General features: G+C 46.1%; 1 protein-coding gene across 2 annotated transcripts in view; it reads left to right on the top strand.

Moving 5' to 3' along the window:
• The window catches only part of SORL1 (sortilin related receptor 1), a 108,921-nt gene that overhangs the window by 44,759 nt on the left and 36,662 nt on the right, over nt 1-27,500 (top strand). For both annotated transcript variants that reach the window (XM_081889721.1, XM_081889720.1), the window contains exons 12-25: nt 2,313-2,401; nt 3,395-3,573; nt 5,916-6,102; nt 9,765-9,893; nt 10,684-10,769; nt 10,874-11,046; nt 12,743-12,874; nt 14,629-14,720; nt 16,352-16,598; nt 20,193-20,331; nt 21,703-21,876; nt 23,395-23,508; nt 24,521-24,643; nt 25,477-25,596. In XM_081889721.1, the coding sequence (XP_081745847.1) occupies nt 2,313-2,401; nt 3,395-3,573; nt 5,916-6,102; nt 9,765-9,893; nt 10,684-10,769; nt 10,874-11,046; nt 12,743-12,874; nt 14,629-14,720; nt 16,352-16,598; nt 20,193-20,331; nt 21,703-21,876; nt 23,395-23,508; nt 24,521-24,643; nt 25,477-25,596 (1,984 nt within the window). The remainder of the gene's footprint in view (nt 1-2,312; nt 2,402-3,394; nt 3,574-5,915; nt 6,103-9,764; nt 9,894-10,683; nt 10,770-10,873; nt 11,047-12,742; nt 12,875-14,628; nt 14,721-16,351; nt 16,599-20,192; nt 20,332-21,702; nt 21,877-23,394; nt 23,509-24,520; nt 24,644-25,476; nt 25,597-27,500) is intronic.

The following is a 27,500-nucleotide window of genomic DNA, read 5'->3' on the forward strand; positions in this document are numbered from 1 at the left end:
ACTTCTGTAAACTGTTATAAGCAGGGGATAGGAGCCTTCTCTCTCTGTATGTCTTCCCCCCTTCCCAGTTTTGCTAAGCAAACACTGCAGACAGTGGTAGCCTTTATATGGAATTCCCTGACATGTTCTAGCCAGGCAAGAATACTAATGGTGCAAAGCAGGGCAAGGGAGAGGGGTGTGTTCTGGGGAGAGGAGATGTGGCCTCAGGAGAGTCCCAAGGGGCTAAATGGAGATGTCTGGGGGGGGGGTTACACTTGAGCCCAGGCCTAAGGTACCCCACCTCTGATGTGAAGGAAGTCACAAGAGTTTTCTTGAGCACATGCCATGTACCCTGCCCTCCTGCCCTTTCTCTCCTTGCGGAGTTACTACAAGCAGCTCTCCCATGTCTCTCAGATTAGGAGGAAATAATCCGGTTAGAGCCCATGACTTGGATCCCTGCACCTCTCAGTTTGCAAATTAAGCACAGCTCTTTTTGAATTTATTGGCAAGAGAGCTGTGCATCTGTAGCGAATTGGGGTGTATGTGTGTGGATTTTTTTTCTTCTCAAAATCACAGCTTTTGAAAAAAGAAGTCTGGCTGGTTTACTGTCATGTGTTATGTTTGGCTGTTAGCCTTTGAAAACATAGTCAATGAGATTCTCTCTCTTTTTAAGGGGTGTGTGCATATGGAGAGAGTATGTCTGTGTGATCAGCCAAAGAGTTTTGGCCAACTTCCATCAGGGTAGGGCTTGGCCCAAATTTTACAAGTGCTTTTGGCTGATTGGGTGGTCTGGTCTGCAGTGGGGTTTGTGGCAGGCCTCTCCAGACGGATGTTAGTCTAAGGCTGCATTCTAACATCTGCAAAGTGTTTAAATGCTGTGAACGGAGTCACCTCCTTTTCCTTTCTGAGAGTGGTGTGGGTTTGGTTTGGCAGCACCAAGGCTACTAGGACAACAGCAGCAGCAGGCAGGGATTTTTTTCTGTCTCTGGCCTTGTAATGTATATCATAGAGAAAACTATTTGGGAGCGACAAATGCACTGTCATCTCAGTTCAGTTGTATGTTGCCTTTTCCATGGTAAAGCGACTCATTACTTCAGAAAAGTCTGCATAACAGTTGACTAACAAATCACTAATTATAAGGTGTAATTAAAATCTGAATAGAGTGGGACCTCGGAAGTTGAACAGAATCTGTTCCAGAAGTCCATTCGACTTCCAAAACATTTGGAAACCAACACATGGCTTTCAATCGTCTGCAAGAAGCCGCAGAAGCCACGCCAGACGTTTGGGTTCCAAAGAACGTTCACAAACTGGAACACTTAATTCCGGGTTTGCAGTGTTCGGGAGCCAAAACGTTTGAGTCGCAAGGTGTTTGTCAACCAAGGTCATATAAATAGCCCAAACAAAGCAAATGGGGATTTTACTTTTTATGCCACTGGCCTTATAGTATATACCATATATAAAAATTGCTTGGGAGAGACTAATAGACTATCATCACAGTTCAGTTTTATGCTGCTTTTCCACGGCAAGTTGCTCAAAGCAGCTCAAAGCCTCAGAAAAGTGTGTATAACAATTCACTGACAGTTGTAAGGCATGGCAAAATTTAAATAGGCATGTGCATAGGAATACGCTATATCAAAGCATTTTGTATTAAAAATTAAACAATCCACTAATAATGCCTTACAGAGCACCTGGGTGAAACTGCCTCAGCTCACTGGCAGAGGCCAAAGCATCTTGTTTTTTCTATATCGCGGTAATAGTAATAATTTTTTTATTACGGCCAAAGACCAGTTCAAGAAGCACAACTGAGACTGTTTTCACAAGAATGAAATAGACATTTGAAACAATATACAATAGCAGCTTATAGATAAAAATTAAAATAGTCGCATAAACACAAAAGGAGCTAAGGTTAAACTAACATGCAGATTGCCCCTGGGATGCCTAGGAGGCCAGCTATGGCAGTTTTCCTAGCGACCTATTTGTTCCAGGGGGTGTTCTACGCCTACAAATCTGCGCGAAGAATCTGGCGACCATCTGGGTCATCTTGTGATTTTTGCCTAAGAGGAGAAAATTCAGTTTAGGTTTGTCCGGGAGGTCAGCAAGCCTCACCAGATGGGGGTCGATGGTATCTCTACATGCCGCATTGTAAAAAGGACATCTGAAAAACAAGTATTCAGGGTTTCCTATTTCACCTAATGGGCAAACGCTACATCGCGGTATATCGCCAAACCGCGATGTTTGGCTGATGATACACTGCAATGTTGAAAAGCTGATATCGCCCTCCGTAGCCCCCAGCCTTCTTCCACTCATGTGTCCCTGTTTGCTTCTTTCTTCAGGTCCTGTCTGGACCCCATTATTACTCATGGGGCGACCATGGAGGGATCCTCATGGCGGTAACACAGGGCACAGAGACAAACCAGCTCAAGTAAGTTCCATGGGCAAATGGGCTGCTGAATCTGAGCTAACAGAAAGCAGTAGAATAGCCGATAATTAGCTGTCCACTTGATTTCCTTTAGGCCACATAGGGAAGGATTCTTGAGATTTGTTATACTGAAGCTTTACTAATGGAGAGCTTGAAGAATTGAGAAATGGTGTGATTCCCCGCATTCCACCCAGCGCTGAGCTTTTAGAGGTGGTGGTGGTGAGCTAGAGAATCTGGAATTTTACTACAGTTTGTACAGAAAAACGTTTGCAGCAGATTGCTCTCAAGAACAAACAAGCCATCTAAATTGCTGTTCAGATTTGCATCACAATGCCTGTAGCTATTGCTGCTTTTCTTGTAGCTATGAACGACGACGGGCTGCCTTCAAAGGACTTGTGTCCCTTGATTTCTGCGGGTCTGCTCCAAGTAGGGCTAGCATCACAAAGCACCTAAAATTTTCTAAGTTATCTACGTACGTTAAAAGTGGGAAACTGACACTTCTCATGCTGTGCTTTAGAAAGAAATTGAAGACTAAAACAGAAGTTCTATATTTGGGCCTCTTTAACCTCTTTTTAAAAAACTGAAAGCAGCTGGTCTGAGCTCTGATTTTGATTGTAACAGGGGTACTCGGGCAGGGTTGCAAAAGGATATATGTGAGACAGGGCCTTTTCAGTGGTGGCACTGAGACTGGAATGCCATCTATGTGGAGATCCACCCCGGGCTTCTTCTTTTAGCCTTTGGGCAGGAACAGGTTGTCCCTGTTGAGCATGTGCTCAAGAGATCAACAGGTCCTAATCAGTTTTTCCCAAACTTGTTTTTGGACTACAACTCCCATCACCCCTAGTTAGCAAGTCAGGGATGATAGGAATTGTAGTCCGGAAGCAGCTGGAGGCCCAAGTTTGGGAAACACTGGTCTAGATTTTACTTTGTATTGATTACGGGAGTAGAGCAAAAGTGAACATTGAACAGCCTTGACCTGCCATTCTCTCTGTGTAGGTACAGCACAAACGAAGGGGAGACCTGGAAGGTGTTCACCTTTTCAGAGAAGCCGGTCTTTGTTTACGGCCTCCTGACGGAGCCTGGGGAGAAAAGCACCATCTTCACCATCTTTGGCTCTTACAAGGAGAATAGGCACAGCTGGCTCATCCTGCAGATCAACACCACGGATGTGCTTGGTGAGTGAGGGAGTTGCTGTTCGGTTTACCTCAAAGTTCTGCAGAGGGGGTCTGAGTATTGCACATTTTAAGTGTCGTAGAAATATCCTGTAGAAGTACAGTTGTACCTTGGATCTCGAATGCCTTGGTACTTGGACGTTTTGGCTCCTGAATGCCGCAAACCTGGAAATGACTGTTCCGGTTTTCGAATGTTCTTTGGAACCCGAACATCTGATGAGCCTTCAGTGGCTTCTGATTGGCTTCCAATGGACTGCAGGAGCTTCCTGCAGCCAATCAGAAGCCACGCTTTGGTTTACAAATGTTTTGGAAGTCGAACGGACTTCTGGAATGGATTCCGTTCGACTTCCAAGGTATGACTGTATTCTGGAAATTGCATTTTGGCACTGAGACATCTCTGTTATGTATCTTACCTCATAGAATTATTACTCCCATTGTTCCTTGGTGAGAGGAAAGGACTGTTTGAGTTGTTGTTGTTGTTGTTGTTGTTGTTATAATACTGCCCTATACCCGCTGGTCTCGGGGTGGTTCACAATATAAAATCACAATATAAAAACACAAAATACATAATAAAAACAAGAGCAACCCAATAACCCCCTCAATAGACCCATTTTTAAAAGGTGTTGGATGTCAGTCAGCCAAAAGCCTGGTTAATTTAATTTAATCTTCACTGGATATTCATATATTTAGGAGGCTCATTTAGGAAGTACACCTTCCTTCCTTCAGAAGTCTTTTGTTTAGACAGGACTCTACAATATTATTTTTCTTTCAGTCAGTATTCATTGATATTTATTGATTTTTTTTTACAAATCTTTTGTTGATTTTTATCATTATATATTAGACTTGGCCTTGCTCTGTTTTTTTAATGAAAGCACAGATTATAAATTTGCCAGTAAATAAAATTATAAACTGCTTAATTGAGGGGTAGCCAACATGGTGCCCTCCAGAGGCTGCTGGACTACAAATCCCAGCATGCCTGACCACTGACCATGCTCACTGAGAGTGATCCTCAGGTGGCACAATTGGTCAGTGCATCTGGCTGTTAACCAGAAAGTTGATGGTTTGAGCCCACCCAGGGACAGCTGTAGGTAGGATTTCTGTATTGCAGCGGGTTGGACTAGATGACCCTTGGGTTCCTACTCTATGATTCTATGTGACAAGTTCAATCCCCGGCATCTCCAGTTTGGACTGGGAGAGAACCCTGTCTCAAATCCTTCAGAGAGCTGCTGCCAGTCAGTGTAGGCTGTACTGAGCTAGATGGTATAAGGCAGCTTCATATGTGGTGGCATAGATTTGTGGGGAATGGGAGGCAGGAGAAATTTCCAGTACCGAAATCCTGCTTTTATGGGTGTATAAAATACTGGCATGCAATCACATCTGGAAACAGGAGAAGCAGTTAAACATGGCAGAAGAACGAGCTTGACTAAAATGTAGAAATGAAGCCTTCTAAAACTGTAAGTGTTCTAAGTGGAGCTTCTTGGCAGCCCAAATGGGTTTGAAATATAAATAAGATACGTGACTCACTCCAAGGAATGTTCTGCGGAGTAGGTTTGTTGCTGTCTGTTGTGGTAGGTACAGGGGAGAAATTTGATTCAGCTCGCATTTAAGGATGGACCTACCTCATTCACACCTTGTGAAACATCACATCAGCAGAAACACAACCACCCTGAGAAATCTTTTGCGTTTCCTAACTTTGCAATGAAGTTCTCCAGCCAAGCGATGTGTACAAAAAATGCATAAACTAGGGCAAAAAGTGTGCATAAAAATGCAAAGGTTGGTAAAAAATAAAAATAAAAAATTTCATTGGGGAAAATTATGTGCAAATAGTCAAACCCAAATAGATCAAATCTATTCATTCTTAAGGAAATCAGCCCTGAGTACTCACTGGAAGGACAGATCGTGAAGCTGAGGCTCCAATACTTTGGCCACTTCATGAGAAGAGAAGACTCCCTGGAAAAGACTCTGATGTTGGGAAAGATGGAGGGCACAAGGAGAAGGGGATGACAGAGGACGAGATGGTTGGACAGTGTTCTCGAAGCTACAAACATGAGTCTGACCAACTGCGGGAGGCAGTGGAAGACAGGAGTGTCTGGCGTGATCTGGTCCAGGGGGTCACGAAGAGTCGGACACGACTAAACGACTAAACAACAACAACAACAACAAGTCAAACCCACATTAAAAATGCTTGTTAAGAGAAATTTGTATTTAAATATTGCAGCCTCCCCCCCTTTTTGAAAACAGATATATTGAGTCCATGACATGGTGAACCCACTTTACGTTTAGACGCACAAACCCTTTGCTATCCTCCTCCTCAGCCCATCTAATGTTGCTTGTTTATTGCATAGGGGTGCCTTGCACTGAAAACGACTACAAACTGTGGTCCCCCTCTGACGAGAGAGGCAATGAGTGTCTCCTTGGACACAAGACGGTCTTCAAAAGGCGAACTCCCCATGCAACTTGCTTCAACGGGGAAGACTTTGATCGCCCAGTCATGGTCTCCAACTGTTCTTGCACCAGAGAGGACTATGAATGGTGAGTTTGTTAAGTTCCCTGTGGACTGCAGCTCAGATTACCGTATTTTCCCATGTATAACACGCCGCCATGTATAAGACGCCCCCTATTTTGGGGGACTCAAATTTAAGCAAATGGGGGGAGATGGCACAGAGTTGTTGAGCTCTTTTGGTGGGGGGATAGCTGAAAATCTGCCTCTCACCTGTCCCTCGCTGGCAGAAACTGCCGATTGCCCACCCAATTGTTGCAGCGTCAGCCAATCAACACCAGCCATTGACGCCGCAACCAATAACACTCCCAATAGCTGCTGACAGCAACCAATCAAACGTCCACCCTATGCACAATCCATGTATAAGACGACCCCCACTTTTTAGAATAATATTTAAAGAAATACACGGAAAAGTATGGTAACTGTCAGCAATGAAGGGCACAATGTCTGTGTAATGGTTCTAGGGGTTGCTCGTGCATAAGCCGGTGCCAACACCTGGCTGGGTTGCCTGAGTGAACCTTTTCTGTCCGGACAGCCACTCACCCGTGGCTGTCTCAATCGCTGGCAGAATCTGTCAGTGGGCGTTTCTTGAACTTCTTCCAGAAAAGAAGCTCTTTGACGCCTAGTCTCCTCCTACTCTCCCTGCGTGGAAGCCTTCTGCGCAAGGAGGGTGTAGGCAGCGGAGGACCCTTACTCTCCCCGCTGGTCCCCGGCAAGGAGTCATGGGACCGCCTTGCTGATTTTCCCATCTGCCCCTCTTCTCCACTGGTACTACGCTGATTCTCTTCCCCAGAAGATGGGCTGCCTCTCCCCATCCCGGGACGCTCTCTGGAATCCCTCTGGAGCTTGCTCTCTCACTCTGGCACTGATGGCAGTTCCCTGACAGGCTGTTTCTGTTTTTGGGTGGGATTCAATCACATAGGGTGTACATTCAAAGTTGATTTGAAGCATTTCCAAATCTTCTCCCCCCCGCACCCCCTGCCAAAAATAAAATAAAAAATCAGGCATTTTGCTGTATGGAAATTGACATGGAAATGCACTGCAGAGCATTGAATAACACTTGTTTGGCACAGCCTCAGCAGTGGTGTAATGATCTGGGGTTCCTTATTCCTGCTGAAGGGTCCCTATCTTCAGCCTCCTAGAGCCACCCAATCAGCATGAAAGGGGGCCCTTTCAGCCGTCTTAAGCTCCAAGGCTAAACATTTAGGAACACTGAAAATACTGAACCATTTCAAAAGAATGGTGTGCAAGTTCTGTTGCATACGCTGGAACTTCAAGGAACACTCGAACTTAAATCACGCTGAACGATTAGCCCATGTTATGTGCACGGAAAATAGTAGATATAGCTGAAAGGCAACACATGGAAATCTGTGCAGTTCTCTACAGTGCCCCCCAAATTATTATTATTGTATAATTGTCAAATTATTGTATAATCTTGGAAGGGAGCTTGGCTGTGACTTATCGCGAAGGGAGCATCGTATAATCTGCCCACAAGCAAATCAGAATGAATTCTCACTGAACAGACCCAGCTTATTTGAGTGCTGGGTATCTTTTGGCTTGACTGGCTAATCTAAATAGGAAAGCGCAGTGGGGAGTATCCTTTTTTCCCCCACCACCACGAATGAGGTTTTAGCTGAGATTGTTGGAGCATCCAGAAATAGAGACGAGCAATTATTATTGCCTTGTCACTTTTTCCTTCAAATGAAGGCAGCTTCCCGAGGGAATGTTGGCTGCAGTTCCTTGTGTAATTATGAGCGCATAACTCCCACTGATCAGTTGGCCTTGAGCACTCAAACTGAACAAGGGATTATTAATACCTTAGCATTTATATAGCATTTTGGCATGTGTAGAGGGGCTTGCATACATCGTCATGTTGTCATCCTTGGTACATACTCTGTGAGGTAGATTAGTATTATTCTGCCCATATTACAGATAAGGAGGCCTTGCGAGGAATTGGCTTGACTAATGGTCACCTGGCAAATTAAGGGGAGAACTCACTAGGCTGTGGGTATATGAATATTCGTCAACACAGGGGAATGACAACCTCAGATATCAGGAATTTAGGTCTGTGGGTGAGGGGCTAAAAGAAAATGGAATTCTGGTTGCTGGATTTTGAGGTATTGACGCTTTGTCAGAAACTACTGATGGATTGCTGTGAAGTGTCCCTTAATATGATATTTAAAACAGCTTTGAAAAACCAACCAACACAACTTTCCTCAAAAGTACAAGGTGACTTTCTATCCAATAAAACAAAAGTCAAGGTGATCTAGATTTCAGTGTGCATGTGTTTTTTTTGGAGAGGAATTTATTATATCCAATGAATTATTCAATATAATTCGAGGCAGGCTTAGCCACAAGATAAAAGTAAAAATGCTGGAATTCTTTAACACAGCTGCCCGTTACCTTGGATAAATTTTGATAGTGGTTTCGGCCTCAGTGGACCCATATTTCAGAAAGCAAGTAGCTCTTGGGTAGCATACAACCACTTTGATATTTGAAGAACTTCACTGGAAGAAGAAAACCCCTTGAGATGAATGGAGCTTGTGGAAATAACTATTACTGTAACTTGGAGGTGAACAGCTTTGGCATTCCCCGGGGCCATTTTGTTTCCCTGGCAGTGGCCTGTGGACTGGATGTGTATTTTGCCACACAAGCCAATCCTCCCATGGCCAACCTCTATAATAAATTTCTTGTTGCTGAATTGTTAGGGATTGCCTGTTCTAGAGCACGTGCACAGAGGTAATCTGGTGGGAAGAGCGTTGAATCAAGCTTGACAAGACTTGGGGTGATGTTCTCCTTCAGCAATGAAGTTCTCTGGGTAATATTGGGCCAGAACTTTATTCCTCTTACCCCATGGGCCAACTTTACTGGTGGGTTGGATCACCCACTGACAATCTTCTGATGTCATATTGAAAACCAGGTGATTGGCAGGTGGGTGGTCAAAATTGGCCCATCAGGAGATGAAGATGCTGCACAAAGCAGGATTGAGCTCCATGTGCACCACCAGATGGGGTTCAGTTCTGCTTTGTGTAGGGTTTCGGTTTTGCTGGCTAGTTCTCAATGAGAACTACTTGGTGTACCTGAACTGAGATGGTTTGAAGTCCCCACGCATAGCTAAACAGGTTAGAATGGGCCAGATGAGAAGAGCTGGTGAGCCAGGTGTGGATTCCCCATCCCTGGCCTAATTTACTTTACACAGTCCTTGTGAGCTCGCTCTCTCTCTCTCTCCATTGGAATACGGACTTTCTTGCAGGTGTAATTGCGGGTTAATTCATTTTGTACTACACTCTGATTAAAATGCGGTGGAGCTAGCATCAGAAAGAAAGAAAGTCCATCATGGAGAAGCAAATGAAATTAATTTTTGGCAAGGGCAGGTGGGAGGGGGCGTAAAGATAAATTCTTTCAGCATCTGGCTCTCGGGCTGTGGAGCTGCCAGCTGGCAAGGCCTCCTGGGATGCATTAACATGTTCACAGGTCCTCCAGTGAAAAAGGGCATACTGTGAGATATTTGAATTCTGCTAATAAGAACCTTCGTTTAAATAGCTGCATTTCCAGAACATTTGGTGCTTTAGCTCCCCCCCCATTGTAAAAATGTAGTTAAATAAATACATATGCATATGAACCTACACTTGAAGGGAACATTTCCTTCTCCTCCCCTCCCCTTGCCCCTCGTCTCTGCATTTTCCCGGCTCAGTGATTTTGGCTTCAAGCTGAGTGAAGACTTGTCATTGGAAGTTTGTGTACCAGACCCTGAATTTGCCGGCAAACCATCTTCTCCCCCTGTGCCGTGTCCCATTGGTTCAACTTACAAGAAGACCAGAGGGTAGGTGACTGCCCTGGTGGCATGCATTTATCTATTATTAATTATTATTATTATTATTATTATTATTATTATTATTATTATTATTAACAACATTATATATTGCCCCCCCCCTCAAAAGGCCACAGGAGGGCCACAGGTTGTCCACCTCAATGTAAGCAGGATAGTTGGTTATATGTGAAAGGTGGGTTATGTATTCATGAAGATAGGGACGTGGGTGGCGCTGTGGTCTAAACCACTGAGCCTCTTGGGCTTGCTGATCAGAAGTTCGGCGGTTTGAATCCCCACGACAGGGTGAGCTCCCGTTACTCTGTCCCAACTCCTGCCAACCTAGCAGTTTGAAAGCACAACAGTGCAAGTAGATAAATAGGTACCGCTGTGGCGGGAAGGTGAACGGTGTTATTGTGCGCTCTGGTTTCCGTCATGGTGTTCCGTTGCACCAGAAGCGGTTTAGTTATGCTGGCCACATGATCTGGAAAAGCTGTCTGTGGACAAAGGCCGGCTCCCTCGGTCTGAAAGCGAGATGAGTGCCGCACCCCATAGTCGCCTTTGACTGGACTTAACCATCCAGGGGTCCTTTTCCTTTTCCCTTTTCCCTTCATGATGCCATTCTTTCCAAATGGCTTCAGAAGAAGGAACTGGTTTAAGAGGGAATGGGTTTGTTCTTCCTACGGGTCTCAGTGGGACTGGCTACCAAGTCATTGTGCTTAGATAAGAACATAAGGAGAGCCTGCGCAATCAGTGGACGCAGAGCAGGACTGCAGCATTAACACCCTTCACTTTTCTTTGTTAGTTACCGCAAGATCTCTGGAGACACTTGCTCAGGGGGGGACGTCGAGGCTCGGCTGGAAGGGGAATCTGTACCATGTCCATTAGCAGGTAAGTGGGAAGAAGGCAGTTCCCACCTCCACTAGAACCACCAAGCCAGAGGAGGTAGAGACCAAAGGCGGCATCCAATGTTCTCTTGTCTGCTTTGTCTGCAGAGGAGAATGAATTCATTCTCTACACCACACGGTACTCCATCCACCGATACGATCTCTCCTCTGGGATCAGCGAAGAGCTGCCGCTGACGGGGTTGCGAGGAGCGGTGGCGCTTGACTTTGATTATGACCGCAACTGTTTGTACTGGGCTGACGTGACACTAGACATTATCCAGGTGAGTTTTGCCTTCTGAGCTTCTTTGGTGAAAGTTTTTGAAGAAAGGTGGCGCCGTCTAGGAGTCCCAGGGAGAGTTGCAGCCATATAGGTTAGCAAGGGTGTAATGTTGGGGGCTGTTTTAGAGAACAGGGCATCCTAGGACAGGCTATCGCTTTTGGTCAAGGATCAAAGATGGTGGGCAAAGATATACATGCAGGGATATCATAGAGTTGGAAGAGACCCTGAGGATCATCTTTCCAACCCCCTGCAATGCAGGAATACGCAGCTGTCCCTTACGGGAATCGAACCTGCAACCTTGGTATTGTCAGTACTATGCTCTAACCAATGGAGGTATCCAACGCTCTTAAAAATAAGTTAGATACCATAGGGAGCCTATTTCATTCTGAGGGCCACATTCCCTTCTCGGCAGCCTTCCAGGGGCCACATGCCAGTGGTGGGCAGGGCCAGAGGCAAAAGTGGGTGGGGCAATGGATATAAATTTCACCTTTGCACACTAGGGTACTTTATAGACACATTCACATGTCCCTCCGTCCAGGCAAGCAACAAACAAGATCAGAGTTTAAGGACACATCCAAGCCAGGCAAAAACTTAATGAATGACTTTAAATAGTTTTTTGACCTGATTTTCAAAATATGTGTGTTTATAGATTATTATTTTTTCATCTTGTAACCCATAAACACACCAGTAATTTTTTTTTACAAACCAGCAGCAGCTGAAACATTTTCCAAGCACAGCGCATTAAAACCAGCCATTGCAAGACTGTGCATATTTCCCTGGGGGAGAGAATTCTAAAGGTGGGGAGGGGGCAGCACCGAAAAGACCCTGCCCCTGTTTTTTTGTTTTTATTAAAGAATTTGTTGATTTACAAAAGTGTGCAATGTCTCCCTCTCATGTTTTTTCCCCCATGTAACATTTTTACAAATCATTTTCATTTGTTGAGACATTAGGAAGAAAAGGGGGGAAGAGGGGGGGAGAGATGGGTGAGAGTGGGGTTGGGTCGCGATGTTTCTATTTCACTTACTATATGTAGGGTTTGGTGTCAGCGTTGTTTGTGCAGGTTCTTTGCTGTTCGCTTGTGTTCCTTTGGTGGTGAGAGAGGTTGGGGTTGGCCTAGGGTGTGGTTGTTCATTTGTGGTTGGCTGTGGTGGTCTTTGTTTTCATGTGCGAGTGGGGTGGGTGGGTGTTTTGGATCAGGTTAACCATATTGATTTGTATGCTATTGGTGGATTTTTGTCGTTGTCTTGTTGGGCTGTGCACATGATGAAGGGGAGCCATACTGGAGTGAAGGTGTCTTCTTCTATTTGTCCCCGTGTCAGTTTCATTGATTGGTTAATTTTTCTAGTAGGGCTGTTTAAGACCCTGCCCTTGTTCCCTGTCTGTCTTAGCAGCGCTCACAGCTGAGCCAGATGATGCTTCTTGTTTGCCTGAGTAGAAAAGGGTGTCTGTGGAAACTAGGCTATGATACAAAGGTGCAATTTACACTCACTGCTGCGCTCAAATTTGCTTCACCTACCGCCAACATGTGCCCCCCAGAAAGTTTTCCGGATGGGAAAAAAGTTTTCCCCATGCTTGATTCAAGGTGCCCAGGGATGTGCTTGTTTTCTGTATCTCCAGTCCCCCTTTGATTTTCTCTGTGCCTGTACAGGAATGGAACTCACTGATGCTTTAGATTCCTTGTTCTTATTTATTCTCAGCGCCTGTGTCTTAATGGGAGCTCGGGACAGGAGATCATCGTCAGCACCGGTCTGGAGACGGTCGAAGCGTTGGCCTTTGAACCCATCAGCCAGCTGCTGTACTGGGTGAACGCCGGCATTCCAAAAATTGAGGTATGTGTCTCTGTGCAACCTGGATGTGTTGTTGCCCAAAGCAGCAGCACCTCTTGGAGCTCGGTGGAAGCCGGGAGGGTCAAACCCAGGAGGTCAAAATAATAAATTAAGCCAAGAGTCAGTAAAGACTATCACTGTCCAGGCAGAGTCCCACCCTGAAGCTTTTATAGCCCTTCCTGTCAAGAAGAGCTAGCGGCCAGCCAAGACAGGCAGGGCCACTGCAGAACCTTCACTGCCCTCGCCACTTGGCGCATCTGTGCACAGAGCCACAGGGTTCTGTTTCCTATCATGCCTGGCCATTGGCCATGCTTGGCAGGGCTGATGGGAGTTGTAGTCCAAAACACCTGGAGGACACCAGGCCCGAGAAGGCAGACTAGGCAGAGCATAGGTTGACCCTAAGGGAAAATTAAGTTCTCCTTTCCCTCCTGCGAGCCATGTATCTGAATGTATTTTGCTGCTGAAAAGCTCTTGAGTGGGGTCATTTGGCCACATGAGGAGCATTTCCCACAGCCTGGATGTTGGAAATAGTTTGCCATCATCCCCTCTGTCAGCCTTGGCGCATCTGTCAGCTGATAGTCCCCACCCACCACTTCTCTCCAGCTGCTTCCTGGTAACCAACCCATTTGCCCCAATAAGGCTTGGTATACAGGTGACTAGAAGGCTGAATCAGCGGACAGATTAATCCACGTTACTGGCAGGAAGCTGTTTGTTGTGCTTTTACAGAGTGTGTTCAGGCTTTTGCTTTGCGTTTATCTATCTGTCTATCTCAATAGAGCCAGTGGCACAGGGAAGCATTACAACCTTCTGCTTCCTGCTTTGGTCAGGTTGGGAGTACAAGGCTGGGGTGGGCAGAGACAGGATTCGGAGCTACCACTAGAACTCTGGGTTGTTGGCAGCAATTTGGGAAGAGATCCTGGCTCCCAGTTCAACAACAACAGGCTCCATCTTCCTCCTTTTTGAAGCTGGTGAAGTGAGTGGGCAACTTCTGACCTGTAGGGCCAAACCTCATTCTGTCAATGCAAGGATTCATATTTGCACATGTGCTCCCTAAATATTTTTTTTTGGGGGGGGTTAGGAGCTCTTACTCTTGTGTAGGACCCTGGTAGAGACACATGCAGGACTGGCATGTTCTCTCCCTCCTGGTCGATCGTTTGGGAGTTTCAAAAGCTTTCTCCAGCCCAAACATCACAGCGATCGATGCCTTGGAGACATCAGCACACTTAGGGATCTGCAGAGTATTCAGTTTGTGTAACAAACTCAGTAGCTCAGCATTTTGGCTAATCTACTTTTATTTACATATAATACACTCAGAGCATTCTGACTTAGCTCCATCCTCTTTCTCATCAGACAGCAAAGAGAGAGAAAAAAGGACAATAGTCCCATGTCACGAAACACAGTAGTACCAAAACATCCTGTCTCCGTCACTTCCCACACTGTGGAATGTAAACATACACAGTTTGTGATAGACAGCAATCCCATGACTGCAGACATGGGGAATGAATCTCCAACACCTGCAACCTTCTGGAGCAGATTGAGGTTGGGGGGAAGAAGGATTGGAGCGACTACTGTCGTGCAATCGTAAATCCTTTGCTAAAGGAACACGTGCATTGAATTCTGCCCACTGTCCACATCCTTGGCTATAAGCCTTTGGAATGACTATAATGTTGACCAGTCTGTACAGGAATAGTGCTACTGCTGCCCATGATGACAGCCAGATATGCTCCTTATTTCTCCTCTTTGTGGTGTCACACTAGGTCGCCAACCCAGACGGAGACTTGCGACTTACGGTATTGGATTCCTCTGTGCTCGAACGGCCACGAGCCTTGACTCTGGTACCTAAAGAAGGGTAAGTGAGAAGTCGGAAACACTAGCAGCCAGATTTGTAAGACTCTGGGTGGAATGGTGACCAGCTCCACAGGGTTGCTGGGAGGATGAATGGTGCGAGGGCAGGACTGGAATCAATGCGTCCTCTTTGAGGGTGGTTAAATATTAAGCTTCTGCACTTAAAATCTCTCCCGAGACTAATTTTAGCAAACTTACTGGGGTTTTTTCCCCTGCACCTCCTTTTCTGAAATATGGTAACATGTAGTGTAGTGATGTTATTGTTACGGTTCTTTTGTTTTGTTTGGAATTACTTTATATATTTGTACAGTTTATTTTTGAATACTGTGCATTGAGTCAGGGGAGGAGGAGTCCCTCTGGTGGGGGGCACATTGTGCTCCTGGGTTAGGTTGCCCACCTTTGGTCGCCACCCTGCACTCAGCTCTCACCTGTGGCTCCTAAAAGCTGTCAACATGCAACAGTGGCCACACCCCAGGAAATGGCTTCAACCGGCCAGCTAAACCAGATGAGGGTAGCCAATGGGTCTCTAACCCTCAGTGAGTTAGGGATTTCCCCTGCATGCAAAGACAGGCTCTGGCAGATTGAGTGGAAAAGACCAATAGTCTCTTGACCAACTGCTCTAGAGGGCAGTGGGGGGCAGATGGGGCTCATCAACCTAGGAAGATAGCCCATCTAGAAGATGGAAAGCTCTGATCCTAAACCCTCCACTGCCTTGCGAGATATCTTTGAGAAAAGAAAAGGCTAAGGAGTAAACCCTATGCAAATTTGTAGTGGAGTCCCTAAGATGGTTGATGGTACGCCTCTTATTGGCAACTCCTGGCTGGTGCCAAACTTATCACTCTGCTTTCCTTTGGACTATATCAGTGAGGCCGAGAGGCAGGTCTTGTCATCTGGGCAGTCCAAGACCTCCATACACCCTGCCCAGGCTTGCACCCTGTGGAGGTCACTCCGGTGCTGCTAATGCAGCGGTTTGACTTCACCCCCGAAGGCGCACTCCATTGTCCCTTGAGACAGACGCCAACCTCAACCATTCATTGACCTTAATAAAGAGATTTGGATTGATTGATCGTGTAACTGCGGAGTGCAATTCATTTATGCAGGGTGCAAAGTAATGCTTTTGGAATCAGGGAATACATTTTTCTCCACTGTGTCCAGAGAGCAGTCTCAGCACAGAGAGAAACCGTGGAGCTCTCAGACCCTTGAACAGATGCTACTCCTTGCCCAAGAGACAGGGTTGTTTTGGAAAGGCAGGGAAAACCATTCCCTCTAGTGAAGTTGGAAGTTAGTCCTGTCTGTTGACCAGGAAGAGAGACCTTGTCCTAAATTCAGGGAAGGGGCACTTGCGTTTAATACATGTGCAGTCCCTGGACTCTCCAGGCAGGGTTAGGAAAGGCCCCTGTCTGAATGTTGCTGCCAGTCAGTGTAGCCCATTGGTGGACTCCATTTCCCATCACTCCTGGCCCGCATGGCCAGTGTTCTTGGATGATGGGAGTTGTAGTCCAACAGCCACTGGAAAGTCACAGGATCCCTGTCCCTGATGTGTCTGACTCGGTGTAAAGCAGCTCCTTACGGTTGCTCCAGGGACGTGCTGAAGAGCAATAATTCTCTTGTAACGTCCGTAATTTGCCTTCTCAGGCTGATGTTCTGGACAGACTGGGGGGACTCCAAGCCTGGCATTTACCGCAGTGAGATGGACGGCTCTTCCCCGACTTGCGTTGTCTCCGAGGGAGTGAGGTGGCCAAATGGCATTTCGGTGGATGATCACTGGATCTACTGGACGGAAGCCTACATGGACAGGATCGAGCGCATCGATTTCAACGGCTTGCAGAGATCGGTAATCCTGGACAGCCTCCCGCACCCTTACGCCATTGCTGTTTTTAAGGTATTCCTTCATTTAAAGCTTTCGTTTTTTATCCCTCCAACATGTTTCTCTCTCTTGGACAAAAATCTTGGGCTGGAGAAGGGATGGGGATCCTGTGTAGCCCTTTGGATGTTGTTAGACTGCAGCTCCCAGTATGCTGAGCTCGGGCTGATGGAGCTGGAGTTAGGGGAAGGGCCCAGCTCAGCAATCTACCTTGCGTGCAGAAAGTCCCAGGTTCAATCTTCTGTCAGTGCAGACGGTGCTAGATGGACCAATAGTCAGAACAAGGCAGCTACTAGTCTGTGCCTTCTAGCCTGGGTGTCAATTCAGACTCAGCACCTTTTCTTGAATCAAAATAACACATGGCACCAACGGTGAATTTTCCTCCTAATACATAAGGAAGTAAGAAGAACCTTGGTCCATCTAGCTGAGCATCCTGTTCTCAGCAGTGGCCAACCCAATGCCATCAGGAAGTCTGCTAGCATATTTCCAATCAACCGGCATTCAGAGGCATTCTGTCTCTGATACTGGTGGCAATGTAGCCATCATGACTATCTATATAATAGCTTCAGATAAGAAATTGTCTTCTGGACCACAGCAGAGGAGGAAAGGGTTAAAATCCCACCCTCCCAATGCATGCCCTGAGACCATTAATTATCTGCCCTCTCTGGCTGATTGTATTTGCATTTAAAAACAAACAAACCCGCAACTTAAATGTAGAGCCACCTTTCTCCTGTCTAGTTTGGCCTTCTGCTCCTTGGATCGATGGCAGAGGTTCTAGAGCTTTGGGTGTGTGACCAGGTGAAACGGGTTGGGTCTCCCCAGTTATGCAGATTCATCCATTGATGCAGCATTATCTATTATCTGTCTATCCATCCATCCACCTTTCGAAACGTATATTGTAAGTAAACTTGATTACAAGTAAAACATCCAAGCAGTTTTCTAAAGAAATGAAAATACGGGCCCAATAGAAGTGCAAGTTAAAAAACAACAGATCCTTTTAAAAAGCAAAATATAATTAAGACCAGCATTTGAACTTAAAAGCAGGTTAAAACACATGTTGGTCTTATAGAAATCTGGAGAGCCTTGCCTGAGCAAAAATGTTGTTTGCAGGAGCTGAGAAGAATACAGTGAGGATTCCTGGTTTATGTCAATAGGCAGGGAGTTCCAAAGTGTGGGTGCTTTCACACGAAAATATCCATTTCTTACAAATGCAGGGGAAAAAATGTGGATAGGTGCCAGTTTTGCAGATTATCCTGGGGTGATGAGGTGAAGTTGTTGGTTGACTACCCCCCATGATGGGTCCCCTCTCACCCTCCTCTGAAGAGATCAATCCACTTCTGGTTCCAGGCTGGCCCTGATGGGAAGGAAGGTGCATTGACATGGCACTCCCAGAGAAACCCATGTCACTCTATTGGTATAACTAACAACCTTAATGCTATTGCTGAAATCAGTTAGGGTGGACTAATTGATCCCAGGATAGATACAGAAAGCGTTTAATGTTTGTGTACAAGCCATAAAAGTTATGTTCCAGTCAGCCAGTTTCCAATCCCCCTCTGGGTACCCTTGTCCAGATCAAGGTTATGGGGTTACCCCTGGCAACCTGATAAAGAAAAGATGTCCTTCTGTACAGGATGTCCTTGCAAGCACAGCGAGAACTGAGAGTAATATATGGCAATTATATTGTTTGTTAAACAAGAATATCTGCGGGATTTTTTGAGGGGTTTTTTCCCCCAGAGCTTGTCTAGTGAAAGCATCACAGTCCTGATTTCTCTATCAATATAGAGGTAAAGTAAAGGTAAAGGTACGCCTGCCCGTACGGGCCAGTCTTGACAGACTCTGGGGTTGTGCGCCCATCTCACTCAAGAGGCCAGGGGCCAGCGCTGTCCGAAGACACTTCCGGGTCACGTGGCCAGCGTGACATCGCTGCTCTGGCGAGCCAGAGCTGCACACGGAAACGCCGTTTACCTTCCCGCTGGTAAGCGGTCCCTATTTATCTACTTGCACCCGGGGGTGCTTTCGAACTGCTAGGTTGGCAGGCGCTGGGACCGAGCAGCGGGAGCGCACCCCGCTGCAGGGATTCGAACCGCCGACCTTTTGATCGGCAAGTCCTAGGCGCTGAGGCTTTAACCCACAGCGCCACCTGCGTCCCCTTCAATATAGAGGAGGGATGTGCAAATTAGGTACAGCTTTGCCCCTTACAGTGGGAAGAACCTCCCTTCCTCCTCCCCAGTTTTGGTTGTGGGGGAGGAAGGGAAAGGAGAATGTTAGCCGCTTTGAGACTCCTTAGGGTAGTGATAAAGCGGGATATCAAATCCAAACTCTTCTCTTTTTTCCTGCATTGCAGGGCTTGCATTAGTGCAGGCCTGGCCTAACATGGCCCTCCTGCAGTTTTGGGACTACAGTTCCCATCATCCCCTGACCACTGGTCCTGTTAGCTAGGGATGATGGGAGTTGTAGTCCCAAAACAGCTGGAGGGCCCAGTTTGGCCATGTCTGCTGGGTGTATTTGTGTTTGTAGACTAGCTGACCTCTAAGCTCTGTTCCCATTGAACGATTCTGTGATTCCTTGAATTAGTTAACATCTGGAGGGCATCACATTTGCAAAAGCCGTATTAGATGTAGTTGGGGAGGGGATAATGGAACAGTAATTGATTGCTTTGGATTGGGGGCTGCCATGGCCCTGACTGGTTCTGGAGGAGCCAACTCGACAACCTGCTTCATTGTTATGAAAAAGGAAGAATCCCATAGGGACATAGGAAGCTGCCTTACACTGAGTCTGACTATTGGTCCCTCTAGCTCAGTATAGTCCAGGCTGACTGGCGGCAGCTCTCTGCAGGATTTGAAACAGGATTCTCGCTCACATCTACCTGGATATGCCAGGGATTGGACCTGGGACATTGGAAGGGACCCTTCATCTAGTCCAACCTCCCACAATGCTGGAATCTCAACTGAAACATCCGTGGCAGATGAAACTATTCAGCTTCTGCCTAAAAACCTCCAAAGAAGGAGAGTCCATCGCCTTCCAAGGTAGTCTGTTCCACTCTCAAACAGCTCTGACCATCATAAAGTTCTACTTACTTTTTCATTAGAATCTCCTTTCTAGTAGCTTGAAGCCTTTGGTTTCGGTCCTGCCCTCTGGAGCAGGAGAAGACAAGCCTGCTCCATCTGCCTTATGGATTGAACCTGGGACCTTCTGCATACAAAGCAGATCATCTGCTGTTGAGATACAGCTCTCCCTCTTACAGTCTCAAGAGTAGTGCAATGGGATGAAATGGCACAGTGTAGTGGTTTGGTGTACAAGCAGTGACCTGGGATGGCTTTCATCTCATCCACAATTTCACAAGGTAGCCTCAGCCAAGCCTCAGTCCCCGATCTATAATATGGCGATAACAACACTGATTTACATTGCAGAGCTGTTTTAAAGATAACTGAGATAATGTACGTGACACATGAAATTCATAATATAAATGTTAAGTATTATTGTTGCGTTCATATATCTAAATGGTACTACTTGCTTTGCTTGGTTTCATTTGTGTGTGTGTGTTTTAGCTTACCTGCAGTTGCGATTCTCATCAAACGTTATTGCTTAAAAGATAAGAGGTTTGCTTTTCAGAATGAAATCTATTGGAACGATTGGTCGCAGCTGAGCATTTTCAGAGCCTCCAAACACAGCGGGTCCAAAATGGAGACGTTGGTTGACCATCTCAATGGTGTGATGGATATGAAGATCTTCTACCGAGGAAAGACAGCAGGTATTTCTTGACCGCTGACGAGCTTGGTTCTGTTTATTCCATTTCATGATCTCCCTGGATAAGGGAAATAAAATCTTGGCGTACAGAGGTTGGACCTGCAACAAAAAGAGTCCTTCTCTTTGGGTTGTCCTCCCTTCCTCCTTCTTCTCCAGGGTTTCTTCCGCCTCCCCACAGTCAGTCAGAATTCAGTTAGTGCTGAGGATGCACAATCCCCATTGGACTGTTTTGGTTCCACACAATTTTATTTAATTGTTTTAGTATGTGTGTGTGCGCGCATGCACACCCATTACAGATGAGATGTTAATATTTTCATTTTTTTCCTGCATTACTATGGAAGCTTGAAATGGAAAGCCTCTTGTTGATTTAAATCAGGGGTGGGGAATTGCAGGCCTGGGGGACAAATGTGGCCCTCCATAATTCTCATTCTGGCTCTTGGAACTCTCCCTCTGCCAAACCCCTCACCGGTCCTGCTTAGCAGCCTCCTTGAGTGTTTTTAACCTTCCTGGAATGCGCCCTTGAACTACGAAAATCCATCTTGCATGCCTGGGTGGAGGATAGAGAAGGTTGTGTGTGTAGAAACTAGCCTATTGCACAATGGTAAAATGTACCTTATGTTCTGGCGTATGAGACGGCTTTTGAACCCCGGAAAATCTTCTCCAAAGTCGGGGTTGGCTTATACGCTGGGTATGGTTGTGGCAGGTGGTGGCGGCTACGCAAGAGGCTGCGGGCTGGAGAGAGTTAACCCGCACGGTGATGGCTGCGCGGGAGGCAGCCAGGCAGTGGCTTCCCACCCACTCCGTTCCAAGCCCTTGCCCTCTCACTCGCTCGCCCACCCTGCCACCATGGGGACCGCTGGATAACAGGCAGCTATCCCGAAGCAGCAGCAACCACGGCCGGGGCTCCATGGAGCTGGGCATCCCCACAACTGCCAGAACTACCAGCTGGTGAGCGCAGCCCGCCGCTTTGCTGGACGGCCGATCGGCGCTCACTTGCCTCGGGCTGCTGCTGCTGCGATGGCAGAGGCAGCGGAGGGGTGCTCGCTCTGCCCCTGGTGGCAATTGGTGGATGGCGCTTGGCGGGCTTTTGGTTGGGGGGCTGCCTCTAGTCTTATATCCCAAACTCTGTATTTTAACAGGAAAAGTTGGGGGTCGTCTTATACGCCGGAAAATATGGTAACCTTATTGTCCTGCCCACTTTTGCTGCCCGTGTGGCCCCTGGAAGATGCCCCGAAGGGAATGTGGCCCTCGGGTTGCAAATGCTTCCCCCCACTGTTGATGGAAATAAAATCATGACTCAGTGGCTTATCCTGAAGGAAGATCTCTGGAAGCTGCAGGATTTTACAAGGTGTTTCTCTCCCCCTCCTCTGGACAGGGCAGAATGCTTGCATCTCCAAGCCTTGCAGCCTTTTATGCCTCCCAAGGTCAAACAACAGCCGAAGCTGTAAATGCCCTGAGGGAGTTGCCAGCCATGTGCTCCCATCTGGGGAAGTGAGATGCGATTGCCCGCCTGGGTATTTCTTGAAGAACAGCACCTGTGTAAAGGAAGGTAAGAAGCACACCTCCACACTCAGCTGTGATGTGTGCATCTCTTCTGTTTGTGCATGTCTGCACTGCAGGATTAACAGTAACTCTCTCGTAAGGGAAACCGGGAAGTGTAGTTCTGTTAGCTGTTAGGAAGAGCTAGGGCAGTGTTTCACAAGCTTGGGTCTCCGGCTTTTTGTTGGACTACAGTTCCCACCATCCCTGACCACTGGTCTTGCTAGCTAGGAATGATGGGAGTTGCAGTCCAGAAAAACAACTGGAGACCCAAGTTTAGAAAACACTGAGCTAGGGCTTTGTGGAAGTCTGTCAAACTACAATTCCTAGAGCTTGCCGGAAGAGTACCCATAACAGTTACTGTGGTACAGAAACTGATATAAATGTGTGCTATACATACTCATTTATTTCATAAAATGTTTATACCTCTTGATGGTGAAAAAAACCAAGCAAACTTTAAACAGGTTTATGAAAAGAATAAAACAATCAATTTATCAGTAAAAAACAACAACAACCAAAAACAATTAAAACAAACAATAAGCTAAAAAGCAGTTTAAAACACCTGACAGCTTTCTATCATAATCATAATCACAATCACAATCATAATTTATCATTTATACCCCATCCATTTGGCAGAATAATATTAATAATAAATAAAATAAATAAAATAAATAAAATAAAAAGCGATAAAAAATCAAACATTAAAAACTTCCCTAAACAGGGCTGCCTTCAGATGTTTTCTGAAAGTCACATAATTTTTTATTTCCTTGACATCTGATGGGAGGGTGTTCCACAGGGTAGGCACCACTACCAAGAAGGCCCTTTGCCTGGTTCCCTGTAGCCTCACTTCTCACAGTGAGGGAACCGCCAGAAGGCCCTTGGCACTGGAACTCAGTGGGGTTGGAGACACTCATTCAGGTATACTGGGCCGAGGCTTGAATAGGCTTTCCTAAAAATGTTTTTAGCAGGCGCCAAAAGAGTACAGTGAAGGCGACTGCTTGATGTCAATAGGCAGGAAGTTCCAAAGTTTGGGTGCTACCACACTACAAGATCGATTCCTTACAAATGTGGAATGAGCGTTATGTAGCACCCGTAACAATGCTAGTTCTGCAGATCAGAGCAGTTGAATGGGCATATTTGGGCTAAGGCAATCTCTCTGGTAAACTGGTCCTAAGCTGTTGTGCTATTTCTCTTACAGGGCTAAAACCTGCCCCTTGTCTACGGTGAGGGGCCAAAGTTCCAAACTACTATGAGAATTGTAGCTTTGTGAGGGGAATAGGGGTCTCCTAGCAGCTCTCAGCATACTTAACAAACCACAGCCCCCAGAATCCTTTGGGGGAAGCTACGTCTGTTAAAGTGGCATGAGAGCTCTTTAAATGTATGGTTTGGATGAGACATGCTAATGCTGTGCTGGGACCTGGCTTCTTAACGCTGCATTGTTCATTGAAGCCTGGCTGTACTTTCCTTTTAATTTTTTGTTTGTCTGCGCTGGTTTCCTCACCTGCCCCTCTCTGCCGCCGTGTACCAGAAAACACCTGTCTCTCCAACCAGTACAGATGTTCCAACGGGAATTGCATCAACAGCATTTGGCAGTGCGACAACGACAACGACTGCGGGGATATGAGCGACGAGAAGAATTGCCGTAAGTCAACATCGCCGCTTTCGTTCCCTCAGGTTGATTTGCACGGGAGCGTACACCAAACAGTTCCCTTTCTTGAGAAGCTTTTTTGATTTTTGGCAAGAGGAAAGGGAGGTGTGAGAGGAGCAGGAAAGACATATAATATATACAGGTGCAGTTCTATGCACCGAGTGTCCTAATTCTTCCAGCGCTGTTGTGTGGCTTGATATCCTTTATGCCCTACCAGGAGCTGTTCAGTGAGTCTCAAAGTTCAGGTTATGACGGGAACTCACAGACAAGCAGCACAGGCAATAATGGATGTTGCTTCAGCACTGGTTAGACGTCTGCTGAGCATATTTATAGCTGGTGTTGCTGCTGCAACTCTTCCTGGCCTGTCATCATAGATCTCACCCACAGCACACAAGGAGTCAGGTGTCTTCAAGAGGAGGACTCAGGTGCTGTCACCATTTTAAGTTTCCAGTCAGACATGCTGCAGCCTCCGAACACACGGCTGACTTAGGCCACATGGGGTAGTCTCTTTTTTAGTTTAGGAGCACTTTTAAAGAGAATGAGATATTTCTTTTTTAAAAAAGAAGTCTGCTTCAATTTGGAATTTGTCTCAATTGGGAATTTGCAGACTGCAAAAGTTGAACCACCGATGTAGCTTGGGGTGTTTGTGTCTTCCAGCTCTTGTAGGCAGCAGCTCTCCAGGGTTCCAATTGAGGTCTTTGTGAACCCGGTCAAATGAAATCCCTTACCTGCAGGCGATGGTAACTGAATTTCTGGTCCCAGAGCTACAACTTTGCTCTGGCTCTCTGCTAAGATTGGGGACAGAGTCGTTGTAGATCATGGCATGCCCAAGACACAGTTCAGACAGGGAAATTTAGGAATGGCCACATGGAATGGCTCTCCACTATCTGCCAGGCTAAGGAGAAACACACTCTGACTGCCTGGGTTTATTTTAATAAAGCTGCTGGCCTCTGGTGGTGACTCGTTTAGGCTCTCCAAATATTGCTCTTTCCTCCCTTCCCAATAGCAACCACTGTGTGTGATGTTGACACTCAGTTCCGGTGCCACGAGTCGGGGACCTGTGTACCGCTGTCCTACAAGTGTGACCTGGAGGATGATTGTGGAGACAACAGTGACGAGAGCCACTGTGGTAAGTGTGCCAGCACCGTACATCTCAGGGTCCCTTTGCACATATGATGGATTTGCTGCTTAAGCAGTGTGTAACCCAGGGTCTGCCAACCCTTTTTGGGCCAGCGGGAGAATTTGAAATTTTGGGAAAGCGCGCTGTGGGCGCCAGTCACAAAATGGCTGCCGTGAAGGTGTGGCTGCCACATCTTAAAGGAGCAGAAAAAAGAGGCAAAATGGCACAGGCATTACCCACCCACGCTGCCCTGCCTCGTTGTTGTTGTTTACTTACTTACTTACTTATTTTTATATTTATATTCTGCCCATCTGGCTGGGTTTCCCCAGCCATTCTGAGCTGCTTACAGCACATATAAAAACATAGTAAAACATCAAACATTAAAAAGTTCCCAATACAGGGCTGCATTCAGATGTCTTCTAAAAGTTGTGTAGTTCTTTATCTCCTTAACATCTGATGGGAGGGCGTTCCACAGGGCGGGCACCACTACCAAGAAGGCCCTCTGTCTGGTTCCCTGTAACTTCCCTGTAACTTCCCTTCTCGCAGTGAGGGAACCAGCAGAAGACCTTTGGAGGAGGATCTCAGTGTCCTGGCTGAACAATGAGGGTGGAAATGCTCCTTCAGGTATACTGGGCTGAGGCCATTTAGGACTTTAAAGGCCAGCACCAACACTTTGAATTGGGCTCAGAAATGTACTGGGAGCCAGGCGAGATCCTGGTCCCTGCAAGCATCAGTAGGGAAATGTTATAGGAAATTCATTCTTTCACTATAGCCCAGTACTTTGTATTTGAATTCTCACACTCCCTTTCCTGGGTCTTTTCCCCCTGCCTCTGTGTTTGCAGAAACCCACCAGTGCCGCGAGGATGAATTCAGCTGCAACTCAGGGATGTGCGTTCGCCTGTCATGGAAGTGTGATGGGGATAACGATTGCCGAGACTGGTCTGATGAAGCAAACTGCACTAGTGAGCTCTTTCCCCCCATTTTATGCAAGCAATAAATCCTTGGTGGGAATTGATAATGACCTGATTATTCTTTAGCATTTTGGTTTGACCACATATTTTGTATGTTTTTTTGTTAAAAGCTACTGGAGAATTATTTTGCACTTGCGGGATAATCTTCAGTGACAAAATACTGATTTTTCTATCCCTCTCCTTTGTGGGATAGAAGTTTAACAATTAAATAAAATAACTCTTGATTCCCTTTTCCTCTCTTTTTGAATACAAATTCCCTGCACATCATTCTAAATGTATTATGAGGAGGGAAAGTATAACACAGTAGACTACAAATACTATAACTAATTCTCACCCTGGTATATTTTACTATTTATTAAAAAAAATCAGTGGCACCACTTTTTTTGTCACTTTTGATGCTGTTCAAACGCAGTTGTCCTTTTTTTTATTATTCTGTTCTTCTATCTTTGCCTGCAGTGTTTTAAATTGGTTGGCAACTTTTGAGGAAATGTAATACTTTTATTACACATCCCTTAGGAAGGACACGTACCTATGCATGTCCAAGGAAATTATGGAGGGGAGAAAACAGAATTGTTTGTAAGAACAAGAAGAAGGAATGGTAACACTTATTCAGAGCAAATTTTCCAGGGCTTAAGCACTGAATTCTAGCCCCAGGATTAAAAAATATTCTACATACACACATATACACACAACTTGTTCTGCACACCTCTTGACTTCTACACAAGAGAGAAGAAATTAGAATTCAGCAATGGAATTATCAGTCTCTTGCCAGTGAAGAGAGTGAATCTTTCCCCTCAACAGCAAAATAATTCCCCTTTGCCCCCCCCCCCATGAAATCAGTGCCTTGGTGTTTTCCTCACTGTTTTTGCCAAGAAGGAATTAAGGGGAGAAAGGGCAGGAAAAAGATAAGCTCTGAGGGGAAAGAGGAGGCTGAGGAGATAGGCTGTTTTTGCTTTTTGTATTTGATGCTGGTGAACAGCTGGAAGAAAGAGGGAGGGAAGAAAATAACTTAAAAGCCTGAGGAGAGGAGAGAGACAGACAGGCGAAGAGCTGTGTCTAAGTAGATATGCTCTGAACCAAGGGAGGAAGTGAACTGTGGCCTCTGTGGGAAAAGAGGGGCAAAGTCTTCCTTTGAAACCTCAGAGTTTCCCGCCTTTGAAGAACCTGCATGCATAACAAACTGAGTGCCCCGTCACAGAATTGAGGTCGCTCCTCACAAAGTTGCTTAGCTGTTACGATTTCTATTTACTAGTCACTTCCCTCACGAAAGTCACCCAAAGCGACTTACAATAGAAAATACCAAAACCAATTTCAACAAATGAAACCAATAAAAACCCAAGGAAACACGGTCTGTGCAAATGAAAGACAGGTCTTAAGAGATCCTGCCCCACTAAAAGAGGCCACAAGGTGCTTCAAATTAAGGGCCAAATGCCTGAGGAAAGCTTTTGCCTGGCACATAAAAATAGATAAAGATGGCACCAGTTGAGCCTGCCCAGGAAGAGCATTCCACAAGCAGGGAGCCACCATTAAAAAGGCCCTTCTCATGTTGCCATCCTCCGGACCTCCCGTGGAAGTGGCTCACTGAGATGGACCACGAATTATGATTACAGGGTCCAGGTTGGTTCATCTGGGGAGAGCTGATCCTTGAGATATCAGGGCCCGAAGCCTGATATTATAAGGCTCTGTAAGTTGAAACCACCATTTGGAGTTGAACACAGATATTTCATTGGCTCTCACTTGACTGTATTTGTCTTCACATCCCTGAGGGCTGTCAGGATGGAGCAGTTGGTATTCTCACGGCATAGGTACTCGAGGGACATACATAACATTGCAGTGGCTTATCTTTCTTGTGAGTTTCCAAGAGTGATAGGACAGCAGCCCACTCTGAAAAGTCC

This window comes from Podarcis melisellensis (genome assembly GCF_964234715.1).
Source record: "Podarcis melisellensis genome assembly, chromosome: 15".
Taxonomy (NCBI): Eukaryota; Metazoa; Chordata; class Lepidosauria; order Squamata; family Lacertidae; genus Podarcis; species Podarcis melisellensis.